Source organism: Poecilia reticulata, chromosome 22 (genome assembly GCF_904066995.2).
Source record: "Poecilia reticulata chromosome 22, P_reticulata-male-v2, whole genome shotgun sequence".
Taxonomy (NCBI): domain Eukaryota; kingdom Metazoa; phylum Chordata; class Actinopteri; order Cyprinodontiformes; family Poeciliidae; genus Poecilia; species Poecilia reticulata.
In genome coordinates this window covers 10,514,086-10,530,881 of record NC_088851.1, presented here as the reverse complement: position 1 = coordinate 10,530,881, position 16,796 = coordinate 10,514,086, and the positions used below count along the sequence as shown (strand labels likewise).

At 38.5% G+C, this 16,796-nt stretch overlaps 1 protein-coding gene across 4 annotated transcripts in view; it reads right to left on the bottom strand.

Moving 5' to 3' along the window:
• The window catches only part of nrd1a (nardilysin a (N-arginine dibasic convertase)), a 37,548-nt gene that overhangs the window by 16,748 nt on the left and 4,004 nt on the right, over positions 1 to 16,796 (bottom strand). For 3 of the 4 annotated variants that reach the window (XM_081603534.1, XM_008399286.3, XM_081603533.1), the window contains exons 4-14: positions 15,735 to 15,764; positions 14,660 to 14,741; positions 11,612 to 11,765; positions 10,650 to 10,723; positions 10,359 to 10,454; positions 10,073 to 10,195; positions 8,491 to 8,548; positions 6,905 to 6,978; positions 6,652 to 6,721; positions 6,344 to 6,421; positions 4,411 to 4,531 (exon numbers count right to left, since the gene is read on the bottom strand). In XM_081603534.1, the coding sequence (XP_081459660.1) occupies positions 4,411 to 4,531; positions 6,344 to 6,421; positions 6,652 to 6,721; positions 6,905 to 6,978; positions 8,491 to 8,548; positions 10,073 to 10,195; positions 10,359 to 10,454; positions 10,650 to 10,723; positions 11,612 to 11,765; positions 14,660 to 14,741; positions 15,735 to 15,764 (960 nt within the window). The remainder of the gene's footprint in view (positions 1 to 4,410; positions 4,532 to 6,343; positions 6,422 to 6,651; positions 6,722 to 6,904; positions 6,979 to 8,490; positions 8,549 to 10,072; positions 10,196 to 10,358; positions 10,455 to 10,649; positions 10,724 to 11,611; positions 11,766 to 14,659; positions 14,742 to 15,734; positions 15,765 to 16,796) is intronic. The other variant, XM_008399289.3, reaches the window with a different exon arrangement.

Genomic DNA, 16,796 nt, shown 5'->3' with positions numbered 1-16,796 from the left:
TTATTGTCACGTAGATGAAAGTTATGTTTAGGTTTGTGTAGCTTTGAAGGGTTTTTTTTGTTGTCCAATTATTTTGATTTTTATAAGCTGCTTGTTTAATTAACTTTTGTTGACTGGTTTTTAATCTTAAATTTTGTCATAAAACACTATGCACAGTAATTAGTTGTTGAATAAACATAGTTCATAAATAAAGTTCATAACATACAAATTGATCCTAAATGGACCAGACCCTCACTCAAATATTTGAGTATTTTTAAGGGTGATCAAGACTCAGCTTCTCTTCTCTTCGACTAACATTATGACAGCAACTATCACAGAAGGAATATGAGTGGGATATTAATGTGATTTAGTCGGGGATGTTTCATACCCGAGAAAAAAAAAAAAAGACTGTCTAACATGGAAAATATTTATAAGTCTTCTTAATTTAACTTATTTTGCAGGACCGCTCCGACTCCGTCTTAAAAACAGAGATGGACACCATTTATTTGTTAGTTTGCTAAGCATGCAGCAATTGCCAGCGGCTGATTGGCTGAACTATCTTTACGACCGGGAACCCTTCAGTCTCTCTAATTAACACATTATGTCTTGTTTACACAGGGGTTATGTACCAGACTTTTTCTTGGCCAACACCAGTTGCCAGGCAACAAGCAGAGAAATACAGAAAGGTCACTGGCATTGACCTTGTTGCAAAGATGGAGAATGTGAATGACAAGAAAGATCTACAGTGAAATGGCTTAATAATAGTGACTAAACCATAAAAAATTCAGATAATATATATTTATTTTGCTTTTTTTGTTTTACAAAGCAAACTCTAAGAAAGCTGAAGAATTAAAATTCAAGAATTACCACAGCAGCTCTTACATTGATCAGATTTAACTCAACATGTTTGTTTTTTGTGTCTTAGGATGTTGGATGATGACTTTTTTAGGATTAAAAAAGGGAATGGTTTAGGTATTGTATAAAGAGTTGTCTAGAAACAGAGCAAAGGAAAAAACATTTTAAAATAGAAAATGTATCCATGACGATCTGCCACAGGATGCGTTTGCAGAATAGTAAAGATCATTGTGTATTTTTATGCGCTTGACATCCTTCAACCTCTCCCTCCGATATGTTACTGTTAATCTCAGACAGAGGTCATCATTACATTTTGCACAATTAAAAAAATGACTTTTTTGTAACAGTCTCTGAATCTTTGGGCAGGCACTGATGGTTTTTGATTCATATTTTAAAACAATTTCAAAACTGCTCAATTGCTCCGTTACATTTTTCTGTTTGAACAGTTTAATGTCTTTTAATAAACTGACACGGAGGGCAAGAGTTACCCATGTTCTTCGTCTCTTCTCTCATCTGCAGAGCAGAGTAATGTATTGCTGTACCACAACTATCCATGGCTGTGCAACGCAAGTTAACCAGCTAATATTAAATAACTATTATCCCCCAACGCATTCAAGTCAAACTTATGGCGGAGTAGAAACCTCCTATACTACAGTGTTCATCAGTCACTATGGTGCATTTCTCAAAACAATTCAAACAAAAAGCTAAACAACACTGATTACATGCAAAATGCAGTTTCTTATATAATCTCTCAAAAGTAAATATCTGCCTCAATGAACATGCCAGTGTCTCAGAATGACAAGTCCTTGTTTCATCGAAGATTGATAGGACAGTCAAATTGCTTAGTCATGTTGTCAATACAACAGCGTTACTCTGGTGGGATGTTCTGTTGTAAACTATGGCTAAAGTTTTGATAACAAGTACTGCAAATGACATTAGTGGGGGATCAATGGCAAGAGTTTGGACATCTACGCTTTTCTTGTGCTTTGCTGAAAGACCATGTCACTGTAATATGCAGAAAAACACAGCAATGCAGAGCATGAAGGAAGAAAGCGTAGACATGTGAACTCATAGGACAATGTCCTTAAGGAGAACTACAAACGTTGCTGCAGGAATTACAGCGCAGTCTTCCTATACTTTCCATCTCCATGCCGTGAAAAACTCCTCCAAGGGGTTGAGGAAAGAGGAGCAGGATGAGAGGAAGTCAACCAGCATCTTGTTGTGAGCTGAAAATCATATCCTGATGATATTTGAGCGATGGAAACCTCAGCCTCTCCTTCCAACTCCTCATCCTCCTGTTCTTGTACTCGTCCAAATCTTTGTCCTTCCATTGTCAGAAATGTAACATTGTGTTTTTTTCCCACTATATACTTACCAGCCAGTTGATGGTTCATGAGATGCTATTTCAGAGAACTGGTTGATGTTATGTTTCACATATTTATCCGTGTTGGAGAAACTCAGGATTCATCTGGAAGCAATTAACCAGTTCAGGACAGATAAGAAAAAAAGGAAGAGGTCTATGCTAAAATATGAAATATTAAGACTAATACAATGCAATTATGCTTGCATGTTGTGCAGTTTCCGACTATTCAACAGACATGACAAAAGCAATTGAAAACGTAGGAAAAGCAGAGAATTGTAGATAATCGCTTGTTTTGATGTACACAAGCGATTGCAAACTGCTCAAAGGCATGAAACTGTCCCTTTATATGTTCACAAGTGGCAATGATTTGAAGATTGAAAAAGCAGTTTTGAAAATTTGAATTCTGTTCTGAGAAATGCACCACAGAGACTGAGAAAAACTATAACAGATGAATTCCTGCAGAGGTTTAAAAAACATCTAGCTGCAGGAAGCTACACTGAGTGGTATCTTGGGCAAGATGGTGTGTACGAAGAAGATGTTAGGATCTTGAGGATTTCATATTTCAATTGTTTTTGGGATAATATTTTGTGATTAGCAGGGAACGAGTGGTCAGAGGTCCTGCAGACACCCACAATCTGGTGTGAAGAGAACCTCAGAGATTGTGTGGAACAGAACATACTGTTTTGTATTTTTTTCTTCTAGAGGTGCTTATTTGTGTTCTGAGTGATGCTTCAAATTTACGGTATTTTAATATGTTTAACTAAACCGTTAAGTCATATAATCTTGTAGTTCAACCATACAGTAAAACTGCTAAGATGAAGCCATCAAACCAATTCAGCCTTGCAGCTGGAGGCACTTTCCTGAACTGCACTGAGCCCTTTTGTTGCCAACATCAGTTTCATTTGGAGCTCACATACTGGATGACGTACAAGAGGAAAAGCGAAGCAGACTGCATGTCAGGCACACATTACTGCAGCAGCACACTGACATTTTCATGTAATGACTGAAAGCTGTTTTGGCATCCACCTTGAGTCTTTCTACACAGCAACAAAAAGGCACATTTAAAAAAAAAACAACAAAAAAAAGCAAAAAACAAAAAGGAACATAAAAAAAAATCTACCAGATATTCTAAGGAATAATGCCAAGACACTGAAGAAAAGTATAGACTCTGCTATGCTTTACCAACAGCAAACTTTAATGTATTTTTTGTGCTTTTTTAAGTAAAATCCAAAACTGAAAAGGGTGTCAATGTATTTGAATCCAGCACCGCTAAGTCAACGTTTTTAAAATCCTTCTTCAGCTGTAATTGCAGCAGAAAGTCTTGTGGGTAGGTCAGCTTTATACATCTACAGACTAAAATTGGGGCCTACGCTTCTTTCTAAAACGAGTTCAATCTCAGTCCGATTTGGTTAGCGAGAATCTGTCAACATGAATGTTCAAGTCTTACCAAATACTTTCAGTTTTATACAGGCATGAACATTGACTGGGCCATTCTAAGAACTATCCCATTGTAGTTCTGGATGCATGTTTAGGGTTGTTGTCCTGCTGGAAGGTAAAACCTCCGTGTCACTAAACAGAAATGCAGAGCATACTCCCACTTCCATCTGATCACCGTTTCCTACTTTCTGTTGGTCTGTCACATAAAAGTTTGATAAAAAACATGCAGTTTGTGGTTGCAACGATACAAAATCTGGAAAGTTTAGGAGCTGTAAATAAGAAAAGAGCCTCAGTGAGGCCGCACCATTTGCAGGAGTCGCCTTGATCGCGCAAGACCAAGTTCTTCTGCACAAAATCCAGAACACGACTCATTCAAAGTAAGAAAGTAAATGTTTCCAAGGTTATTTTATCTTTTCCACAGCAGCTATTGTTGCAAGTTTGCAGCCTGATACATTTTTCAATTAAGTAGGAAAGGGAGGCAAACAGCCATCTCGCTTAACAATCCTCCACTGTGACTGAGGTTAACAAGTTAGTTGTCATGGCAACTGACAACGCACACAGCTTCCTCAAGAATACCTTTGGAAACAAGAGGAAACAAGCCTGCAGGGCCGTGTTCCCAGCCTCTCATTGGTTTACATATGAACATCTAAATATGGGTGTCATAGAAACAAACCTGATGATCAGACAACAAAAGCAAATAACTGAAGATGAATGTTTTATATCCTCATAATCCTTATTAATAAAAAAAAAGTGCGGCAACAGGCAGTTTTCTTTACCTCGTAGATGTTTTGGAAGCCTTCATTCGTGAGGGTGATGGAGACTGAGAAGATGGAGTAGGTGGTGTTTTGGTCAAAGCCGGTTTCACTGTTTCCCCCGTACAAAGCCAGCGCCCAGCACCTACAGAAAGACACACACGACGCAGGGCACATGCTCACACAGCCAGGCTGCAAACAGGAATCCGACAGCAATCAAATTAAGTGCTGAAATGTGTACGCGGGGTGTTAAGTGACAGAAATATCACTTCACATTTCCTGGCTGCCTTCCTGGAGGAGCGGTGAGGAGACTTGGGGAAAAAAAAAAAAAAACATCTAAAAATTTAGGCGGTTGATGTGTCACCCTATTATGCGTTCGTCCTTCCTGTGTGGAAGGGTTTTATTAGCAGTAAAAAATGGGGAAAACAACTTCTGCACTTCAAGTAACAAAAAAAAACTTGGTTATTGTTCAAGTGCAGCTCGAAGAGACGATGACCTCAACATTTCAAGAAGCTGGAAACAAAATAAAGTACAAAGGAGAAAAAAACATTATGGCTTTACTTTCAAAGACACTTTGCTTTTTTCTGGCAGTGAACAAAACTGTCAAACACCGTGGAAAAACAAGTTACAAAAGAGCGGCTCTGAGAAGCAGGATTCAGTTCAATCCAATTCAAGAAGGAGAACTTGTGTATAGTAAAGATTTATTAAGCACGTAATTCCAAGTAAGATAACTACAGCCAATAGCTATCACTATTACTAAAGGAAAATGTCATGTTGGAGGTGCAGTTTTGTCCAAAACAATCAGGACCATGGACACTCAATAAGGACCAGAAGATATAAAGTCCGTTGTTGAACAAGCGGCTGTTCAAACAACCGATTTATGCTCATCAATTTTAAATATTTATTTCAAGGCAGGATTAAAAAGCAGAAAGGAAGCTGACACCATCTCTTCCCATCGAGCAAAAAGGGCAACCATCATATCCTTGACTCCAACGTCGCTGTCTGGCAGTCAGACAGAAATTAAAATAGGAGCAGCAAAAGCAAATGAGGTGGATTAGAAGTGCTTGCAACTGATGGTGTCATCCAGGACAAGTTAATGTGGAATACTGTCTCTGCTGCTCGTGTAGTTTAGCTGTTAGCATGTCATGTCTTCAGTCAGAGGGTTCTTCAGATTCACTGCATGACTGACTGCTACCAGAGATCCTTCCTGCCCGCAGCGTCACCATCCACCACTCTTTGAAGTCGCTTGGATGACACGACAAAATTTTATTTTCTTTCGGGATAAATAAGGTCTTTTTGACTCGAAGTGAAACATAGCCGTTGGATAATGAATCAACATAATGAGTTTCACTTTTTTGAACTGAATGCTTGAAATAAATGAACTTTTCCTTGATCTCCGAATTTATTGAGATGCATCACTGTTTCCCCGTTTCCACTCAAGGGGGACAACATCTGCCCAATTTCAAAACCACCCTCTTGGCTTTTCATTTAAATTCAGCCGCTCTTCTGTATCAGTGGGTTTGCTCTGACAAGAAACTCGGAGCGAGTGCGCTCCAAAATTCACTGCCGCCATTTATCAACAAGTGAACTACGCGCACAGAATAAACAGGAATATTTTATCAAGGAGCTTTCCAAGTGGTGCAGATGGCAAGGGGAGCATTGGAAAGGGCCCTCGGCATTGTGGGACTTCACCAGGTTTGGCAAATCACTCTGCCACTTAACAGCGAGAGGCTGAAATGCTCTTGTGCAGCCACATCCTAGGATGAAAACGCATGAATCACGCTGTCAAGTGCGACCGTGCCGACGCGTACGGTTTTGAAGATCGGGCTCAAACGCTCGGCGCTCACTGGAAGCAAGAAAGGGATCGCGTACACCCGGCAAATTGAGGAGGTTTTAATTGCGATCTGGAGTGTCCTCTAAGCACAAAAACAAACAGACCAAAAGCAATAACACTCACTTCTTCCTCAGCACAGAAAGTATGCTTCCTGCGCCCTCATGACCAACCAGCCATGAGATGTAGTGGAGAGGCTTCACTCTGAAATGAAGAGCAAGAGAACATGAAAATGAGAAAGAAAGAAACACTGATGCAATCCGTCTCCAATCGGGGCAACACATGGCATGTTTGGGTTGGTCTAATTCTGTGTTTACATGAAGAGGCACAAAAAAAAGAAAAAGGAAATAAATAAAATAAAATACAAGATATAGGTTTGATGCAATTTCTCTAAAACGAGGTGAAAGCTTTGTCCGTCATGAACTGTGACTCACCTGTAGTGTTTCTCCTGAGGGGGAAGAGCCCAGGAGATGGTCAGGGCGTGGACTTTTCTAACGGGAATGACTGCGAATGGGGAGACAGAGGCCGTAAGGCTGAGCGGGTTAACAGCTCGCATATGTTCACAGGCCATCATTAAATCAGCCGTCAGCCTCTTTTAACAATCTCACAAGTCGTCAACACTTATTTATAGGCTGAGCCGGAGCCTGCCAGATGTGTGCAGACGTCAGCAGTCGAGGGGATCCATACCTCTGTAGAGCTTGCAGAAGGCTGGGGTGTCGAAAGGATCCGGCAAATTAGAGAAATCTGGCTTCGGCAGACCGCTGTTGGGACACAAGAGATGTTAATACACAACAACTGGTTAAACTGCGTTTATACATCTACAGCATTGGACATATTTATTAGCACCCCTGCCTATCAATTGTTAGGGTTACTACTTATCTTGTATATCAAAAAGAGCCTTTAATGCACCAACATTTATTCAGTGTGGGGGGGGATAGAAATGTTTTAGCTCCACCCTAAAACAAACCTCCACTGACCTCCAAACAATCCCTTTAACTCATATTTTACTTTTCAAGTTTATCCGAGTTTCAAGGAAATTCTAATTAGTAATCCACGACTTTCCGTTTCCCAGGGGTGTGAATATAACTTGACTCAGAAGTCAATTTCTTATATCCAGAGGCAACTGGGTTGGATGAGGACTCATATTTCAGATGCCACTTTGCACGTTAAGCAGGATGGCAAGCAAAGTAAAAAAAAAAGAAAAAAAAAAGATCACTATAAGAGTACTGCAGCAAAGGGTCTCCGTAACAACTACAAGCAAAAACTAACAAGCTAATCAGATGTTTGGTTATCCGATTCCAGAAAAGGCCTTTAAGACACAGCAACTTTATGCAAAACCAGGAGAATTTAAATTTAAACCTTGTGGCTTCTGCCAGCAAACTGAAAAAGGGTGTTGTTGGATCTTTCTATGGATAATGATCCTAAAATGGAAAGAAATGTTTGGTCGACACAGAACCGGCCTTCATTGACAGCCATCTTAGTCTCTAAATCTAAATGAAATACTAACAATTATTTTGTTAAAGGAGCTATTACTTATCATAAAATTTGAGTCAAATTAAAAGGTCCGATTTTCTCCATTTTGCCATCTACTTACTATGTTAACCCAACAAATGAATTTATATTAAGGTTTTTCACACATCTTTAGCCAGGGTGCCAGTAAACGTAGCCAACACCAAGAAACTCAGAATTACTATATTCAGAGAAAAACTACAGGCTGAATATTTTTATAGCTAGGTGACGGAACCGATGTCAGAGATTTTTTTTTTTCAAAAGCATAACTCCAAAATGTTTTCATGTCTTCGAGCCTGATGAAAATGAGTTTAGTTCAGCCAGATGAGTTGAAATCACATGAAAGGGTTTTTACGAGAAAAGCGGGAGAAAAAAAAAAAAAAAAAGAAAAAAAAAATCTCATTAGCCAAATGCAGCATCCTGTCATCGTTTAGACGAAATGAAAGCCTTTAAAAACACGAAGGTTATGTGGCTTTCATGTAACAACGACGGTTCCCTAAAAAAAAGAAAAAAAAGAAAAAAAAAGAGGGAAGCCAATGACTTATAAAGCAAATAGAACTGGAGCTACATAAGAACACACTTAGCTCACATAAATGGATCCATTTCAGGTCTATTAGGAAAATAAAGATCAATGTATTAATCACAGGATGCAGAGAAAGAGGAAGGACGATTCGACCTTCACTTTTAAGAGAAGGATTTCGAGGCTCGATCTATGGAACGGCGGCACCTCTTCAGTTGTTGAGAGCCTCTTCTCACATACTCACTTGTTTGGCACCTTGCTGAAGATCTCCCTCACCCACTTCTCTAGAGTGTCCAGCTTTTCTAAGAGACCCACAGAGTGAAGGTGCAGACATTTCAGTATCATCACCTCAATAATTGTGACTTCATTCTAGGGTTTTAAGTCAAATACGTTGGTAAATACTCAACTCTATGTATTTTTTTTCCCCATCTTTGAAAGCACTACAGTGATATTAAAATATAAATTACAATTTTGAAGAGTTTCTGATAAAGCACATGACTACACATATCACAAAAAAACTTTAAAGTACGAGAAATATACATATGCAGTATATAAAAAGCAACCATAAACCATAAATCAGACTGATTTTTGAAGGCTCCAACCTGCCTGTACGGATTTAAGCAAATTCTAATGTCTCTTAAATTATGATAAATAAGAACATTGAAAAGAAAGATCTTATTTGTATTTAGAGTAAAGGCAAAGTGGGAGAGACTAACTAATCAGACATATTTAATCCATTTTAAGCATCATACATTAGCTTTTGTAAGCAGTAGTGTTTCGTGGAGAAAGTAAACTAACTTAACTAAGATTTCTAACAGGGTGTCAAATTTGCAAATCCACCATGTGTTATGACAGAAAGGTCAACAGATTCACACGAATCTGACAACAGATTCACAATGTGATGTTTTAAAACCACACACCATCCTTAGTTAGAATTTTGACTTTTGCTTTACGAGCAATTCTGTTTTCAATATTGTTTCCATGAGGAGAACAATAATTAGTGTTTATGGTTTAGAACAAGGGGTTCTAGACTGCATGCAGTGAACACTTTACAGCCAAAAACACTGCTGAGTTTAGTCATGCCATTTCACCACCACTATAAAGTTTATGAAGTATTTGTAATAAAGTTTTAAGTTTATTACCTACTCCTGCATATCATCAAAATGAATGAAACATTATGTTTTCCCTACTGCTATAACGCAAATTATTATCAGGCTTATTCCTTAACAAAAAGGATTTAGATGTGCAGCGAACATAAAAAAAAAAAATTAAGAAGTTGGGTGTCGCTCGAAAACACTTGAACTTGATTGTATTACCATGTTCCGATAGTTCTTAGACGTTTTATTGTCTAACACGTTGTCTCCTGCTTTTCTAATTAGGATGACTGTGACACATCTGTTTCACCCAATACCGCCGTAGATTGAGAAAAACACACGACTCCCAACAGGAAGGGATCATATTTATACTGAGGACCATTAACTCATCGGTTTAATGAGGATGATAGTTCGGAGCACAAAAAAAATTCAACACTTGTCAATATTTTACTGGAATAAAGTAGTTAATTACCTGTGTGACATTTTCAGCGAAACCCTGAAAATCTGTTGGATAATTTTTATCTGACAGCAATTATCTCCAGCTGGCTGCACATGGTTGAAGAGGAACCTTATTTGTGCAAATGCCAGTTTAATTTATGAACCTGCAGATTGCCTTTTTTCCCCCCCAAGGAATCAGTTTGTTTCGCCGCATGAAATAAGTTAGAGGATCAAGTTAATTTCTCTTAACTAAATGCGCGTTTATGAATGAAAAACGGGATTGATTTTTCCGACCTTTTGACTGAACAGCCAGAGTCATGTAGTGGGCAGAGTAGTGCTCCTTCCAGAAGGCAAACAGACGCTTGTACACGTTGATCTTTTTCTTCTTCGGCTCTTGCTTCAGTGTCTCAGCGTTACCTAGAATGGATTAACAAGAACCAAAGATAGTTTCGGGACAGCAAAGATTGAATGCAGTGAGAAATTGGTGTTTTATTCACCACACCTGTGTGTTATTGCTGCACATTCTCCAAGGAGGCCCAGTGTGTGTTAAGTGTCCCAGTGGTGGTTTTTCCAGACTTACCCCAGCAGAACTTGCCCATAGGGTGTCCAGGTTTGGCCAGACTGCCGAATAGCATCTCCTTCCTGTGGGAGTCGGATGGCTTAGCCAGCTGGTACTCTGACAGGAAAAACAAAACACAAACAAGGAGTAGACAAAAGATTTTTTTAAAAAACAACAAAAAAAAACACACAACAATAGATGGAGTATAAAAGAGCTACATGAGCAGCTGCGATGTTTATAACCCCAAATAGATGAGGTACGATTTATCATCTCAGAACAGAGCAAGGGATATGCAGCGGTAGAGAGACGCACCGCTGTCAACTGCCTCCACCTCCCTGTTGATGGCGTCTCGGATCATCAGGGGGCAGATAAAGAACTGGGCCCACCTGAGAACAACAAACGCCATGCAGAGTTTATATTAGCAGCTTGCTTAGCAAGACACGGAGATAAAAAGAAATGGAGAATTAGTAAAAATCACCAAAGAGAAATCGTTAACATACCAGTGGAAACGTGCAACTATTATCACCATTTGATTTCCGTAATGCAAACTAATGTTGCTCAATAGATTGTTCAGAAGGGTGCAGAGAAACAAAACTTCTCAGATTAATAAAAATCATTTTAAATCTAAAGTATGAATTATTTTGGGCTCAACTGTAAGATGAACATGAGTAACTGGATTTAAATGTTGTATTTGCAAATGAAAATACCAATTAGTACAGTTGTACAAAGCTGCACAAAATTAGTATTTTACATTTAAGGGGGAAAAAATGAAATTAAATTTAAAATACAGATGAGACAATTTGTCTGATAAGACAAAATTATTTTTAAAACTCTGAGCTGCAAACAGCACTGGTCTTTGAGAACACAAAAAATGTTGTTCCAGATTTTCCTGAGATTTCCTAAAAGCTCAGGTTATGAATTGAGCTAAAATGCAAATGCAGGCTTGCACATTTTTGGGAAGAAAATAACTTCCTAAACATCATCCAAAGTGTGCAAGACACCAACAGATTGTATACCCTTTAACAGCTGGACATGGATAGTGCCACATGTCATTGCAATGAATTGCTAAAATCAAGCAGAATCATGTTTTCACGGTGTCTAAATGGCCTCTTTGAATTATCTTCTCTTGCTCCGTTTCTCTCTTTTCTGTTTATCTGTCAGTCAAGCAATAGCTCTCAATAAGTTTGCCTGTTAAGGGTGACAGCAGCAAAAAAAGAAAAAAAAAAGAAAAAGAAAAAACACACAAAGACAAAGGAAATCTCTAGTTTCCAGACCTGTCAAGGGCTTCTTTGAAGCTTTTTCTCTGGACGTCAAATTGGAAGATGGTCCTTTCGCAGTCGGTGGAGGCGTTGTCGCTCCCGCCGTGCTTCTTGAGGAACGCATCAAAGCCGTTTTCTGACGGGTACTTCTCGCTGCCCATGAACACCACTGGAATACAACAAGGAAATCAGATGTGACAGGGAGGAGAAGCGTAAAGTGACTGTACATCAATGAATGGATAAATAAATAAAATAGCATAAATGAAAAATCCATCACAGAGGCTTTCTGAAAAATGTGTATTTTATTTATGGGTCCTCTTGTTTGCCTGGACAATGAGCCAAGCACAGACACAGCCTGACAACGCATTTCAGAAAATGATAGCTTTGTCTCTCTTCACACGGCTCCAAGCAAAGCTTTGAGCATTTGTTGACAGTTCGGATGACAAACTTTAAAAATAAGCATGGGTTTCCTTTATGACTAATGACCTAAGAACAATGTTCAGCTATCTCTGCTGATGGCAGCAATCCTAAAGATGTGCGGCGGTCTGAGCTGCACCAGCTTTCTTCTCCCGACTTGTCCTGCTCTTGCATAATTAAAAGCAGGAGACCATCGTCTACATTACCCAAAGTCCACGTAAATCAAAAGATTAGCGGTAAACCACTGATTTACTATACGGATGACATTGCGGAATTGGCCGTAATTTGAAGGTTTTGAGATTATCTCCCAAGTCTGACAATGTTCAATATTCAGTCCACTGTCCAAAAATGGAAAGCGGGTGACAAATGTTCCAAGAGACTTATGTGTGGACCAAAAATTGGCAGGGCAAAGAGAGACCTTGTCTTCCAGCCGAGAAGGTGACTTCTAAAGGAAATTGAATATTCTGTATTTTACTGAGGGCTATGAGAGTAAAAGGGGATGAAGATACAAATGCATGCCGCAATTTTGAGCCATTTAACATGTAAAAACATTTAAGAACCAGGTGTCATTTTCCCTCCGCTTCACAATTATTCACCACTTTTGTCCATCAGATAACCAGCTGGTTAGTATGTGTGGTCGAGGCCACCATGACCTCCGATGTGAACTGAACCTAAACTGACAGGCTGAGGAAGGAGAGCATTATGAGGCATTTAGACAGGAGGAGGTGTGCTGGAGACCTCACCCAAGTTACTGGGCTTTGTTCATCCACTGCAGAATACAGTGCAAAAAGTACATAAATGTTATAATGCGACCAACAACAGATCTGAATCTTTTAAAAAGTCAAAGTCCAGACGAGGGCTGGGCATTTTGCCAGGTATTTTCGGATCGATCATCGTTTGTTGTGAAAAACTTCTTATCGTGATAAGAATTTTGATCTTTCATTGTCTCGATAAATTTCAATTAATGACATCAAATAAAACAGCAAAACTGACAATACTGTCAGAAATTTTATTTTTTATCATTTTTTCCGCTGTTTGTTCAACAAGAACATCAATAAATGCCAGTAAATTAGAAAGAATGTGCAATTAGTGCAGGTTAGTTCTATAAATAAAATTTTTTTTAATAACTGGCATCCTGAAGAAGCCTATTTTATATGGGAATGTTTTTCAATAACAGTATTTGTGCTTTTGAATATTGCTCCTGTTTTAGCTATCCAAAAAAGCAGCAATAAACAGTCTATCATATTTTTTTATTGTTATCACAAAAGCACCACAAAACATTGTGGTAAGAGTCCATTTTGTCCACCTCTAGTCCAGACCTAAATTTACTTAAGAACCTCCTGAACACATCCTTACTGTCCAGTCTGTTAAAGCTTGAGCTATTCTGCAAAAATGGAAGTTAGGGATGTCTGCTGCTTCTTCTTCTTCTTCTGCGTCAAAGCTGACAGGAATGCAAAAAGTCTTGCAGCTGTAATTGTAGCAAATGAGATTTTACAAAGTTTTGACTCTGGGGGAATCATACATATGAATACCACGAGTTTCAGACGTACCCATCAAAGCTTTTAAAACATCTTTCTTGATCATGCTACGTCTTATCCAATTAATTGAAGAGTATGCTGGCGATATGACAAAACATGAAAAATGTCTGCATGGGGGGGGGATTAGATTTTTTTGCAGGTAATGAGTTGAATGGAAATAAAAGCAGCAGAGAAAAGTGGGTCAAAAAAAAGCCTAAAAGAAAATTTTATGTCCTTTGCCCCCCTCCACACACTGGATGACCATGGCCTCAGGAGAGGGTTATTCTGAGAGCTGTCACATCCCGTTAACTGATCTTGAACGTGACAAAACAAGAAAACAAGGCACGTACAGCAAAGAAACAAAAACGCATTAAAACATGGGTATCAGTGGCAACATTAAAAGAGCGATGGTAGAATGTATTAATAGAAAATTTTGCCTCCGATCTTCCTAAGGCACGGTTAGCTGCGCTGCCTTCCCACAACCTCGTCACCCGTTCTACTGAGGCTGGAGAAACATAGGAAGGAAAAGCCCTGAGGGCGATCATTCAGCAAAGAAGAGTTGACATTTTACACAAGGATCTGACGCTGGTTTGCAGTGCCAGGCCCTACAGATGTGTTCTAAAGATGGATTATTTGAACTAGATAATAACTAAAGAAAAAACACACACACACACAGAAAAAAAAAGCCTCAAAAGTAAAACTGTACGCACAAGACGATAACTCTCCAGTCTCTAAATTCAAAGCATATCTATGAAAATAAAAATGCTTTGAATGTAGCAGCAGAAAAGAAATATGTGACAGGGCTAACTTTCACTTCAAAGAAAAAGGTTTACATAAAAAAATAAATAAATTAAGGAAGGAAGAAAGGAAGCACTGAGACTCCTTTCTTCCACAATTTGGATTAATTGACTAAATCTCACATTAACTTCATTCAGTTAGGAGCTTTTCTCATCCAAAAATCATTTGGTATGAAACGTCCCGATTGATAGTGTGGATAAAATCTACAGAATCCACTGTTCCAATTTACCTTTTTCACACTGAATCAGCCCCTTAATTGTCCCGTCTCGGTTTTGTATCAAGGCGCTGAAAAGAAGGAACTCGACTGGACTCTCCGGCGTTAATTACTCACTGTGCTCCAGAAAGTGAGCGAGGCCCGGGAGGTCGCTGGGGTCGCTAAAGCTGCCCACGCCGACACACAGAGCCGCTGCAGACTTAAACACAGAGAAATCAAATTATCTTTGAGACTTGTCCTGATTGTCAGAGTAGTGTGACTGTTAAATAGCTTCAAGCAACGCAGTTGCAGAGAAGAACAAAAGAAGAACAAAAGAAGAGACACAACGGTAATGGGAGCAGGGGAAAAGAATGCAGTCGCATCATTTGCTGCTATGTATCATAGCATGCATTCATTTTATTTTCTCATTGAGTGATCCCATGTTGGTTGTATGCGGTTTCACTGCATAATGCATTAGATAGCATGTTCACTTTTGTTCTATTATGCATTTGAACTGTTCTTTTTCCAGAGGATTCATTATTCAGTTCTTTGTATTTCCATGCAGCTCAAAGCACTTTACAAAACAAAGTGATCAAATATAAAGAAAGTAAACCCAACACTTTCCAATCTTAAAAGTAGGTCAAATTCATTGACATCCATTCCCATTTGATCCAAGTTACAGAACAAAGCAGTCAAATTTAGTTCGTAATGCCAGCTGGTGAAACGGTATAAGGAAACCAAGTTATTGTTTGACTTTGCAATAATCCAATCCTGATCAAGCATGAGGTGACAGTGGAAAGGAATGACTTTTTTTCGCAGCCCATTAATATTTGATTAGATATCCCAACTTGACCACAGGCTTCGGGTAAACATCAACAAGCTTTATGTATAGCTTCGGCCTCATATTTTATCAATCCTCCAATCAGAAACACTAGCCCAACTTTCTTATCGGCTAGCCTTAAAAGTTACCTCTAACGATGTAAGCCAGCCAAACTCACTTCGTATGTGTCTTTGGGATCACTGTTGTGCTTGAACACAAAACAGTGACGTTAGTTTAACATCAGCAAGAGAGAAGTTCCTTCTCAAAACTCAACACCTTTAAGTTTGGCTAAAATTTGCAGCTGCAATAAAAAAAAAATAAAAGGCTAAATGTCATCTGAAGAAGTAACACATCTGGTTATATTACAGGGATAAAGCAATTTGGGCACTCTACCTGGAAGAATGCTGATCTGTCTGTAATTCCCTAAAAGACATTAATTCAAATATTAGAGTGCAAGTACTGATGTGTAATTTACACAATGTGCACTAGGAAAAATCCTCAAAAATAAAACTAAAACATGTGTACCCAAGTCTTGATTGCTGTATTTTCAGTAAAGTAAGAAATAAAAAGAAAAAAGAAAAACACTTACAAGTTAAGGTCCAAAAGAAATGAAACCCAAAACATATTTCTCGCATATTGCATCATCATGCCAGCCAAAACACAGCATGTTAAAATTCTTACAAGAGGTCCTCTGCAAACTTGTTATTTTTGTCACATTTTACGGATAAACCAAATGTCTGACTTTACCTCTAAGTTAAGAAATACAGTAATATGGCAATTTATATTCATGGTTTAAGGGTAGAGACCAAAAGTGCAGTTTTTTTTTTTTTTTGGCCTGGTAAAAATTCATCAAATGTTCTAGATAAGCAACTTCAATTAATTCAAAAATGTAGTTCCCTCTAATTAGTAGTTAGGAAGCAGTGTTGGGTCTGAGAGGTGACAGAGCTGGTCTCAGGTAAGGCTGTCAGGTGAAAAAAAGAGAAACTTGAGGTTCAGGTTTAATTTTTTTTGGAATCTGCAAAACAATATTGAAATTTGTGTCTTTAGAGCTTTGACCACATTTTCAATGTTCTTTTGTTTCATTGTTTCACTGTTCAGAGCAATTTCGCCCTGGAAGAATCGGCTGTTGTTTTTCAAGCAAGTACCTAAATGGACTTGTTGAATTATGCATTAGGAAGTTTCACTTTATTGGACCCTCTGCGGGATTTTAAAGAAATACTTTGAACTTTGAGAGACAACAAGAAAGGAGATGAAAGCTGCTGACAAGTTGAGCAAGATGCAAATTTACTAGGTCTACACCGAAAATGGCACCAAAAGTTTCTTTAATCAGCAGTCAGATAAGCTCTAGTTTGTTCCTAATTTTACGTGGAATAAATATTTTTAAATGACAAAAAATCTCTGAATACTAAAAACATAGAACATGAATAAATCATAATCAGCCTTTCTATTGTTTTT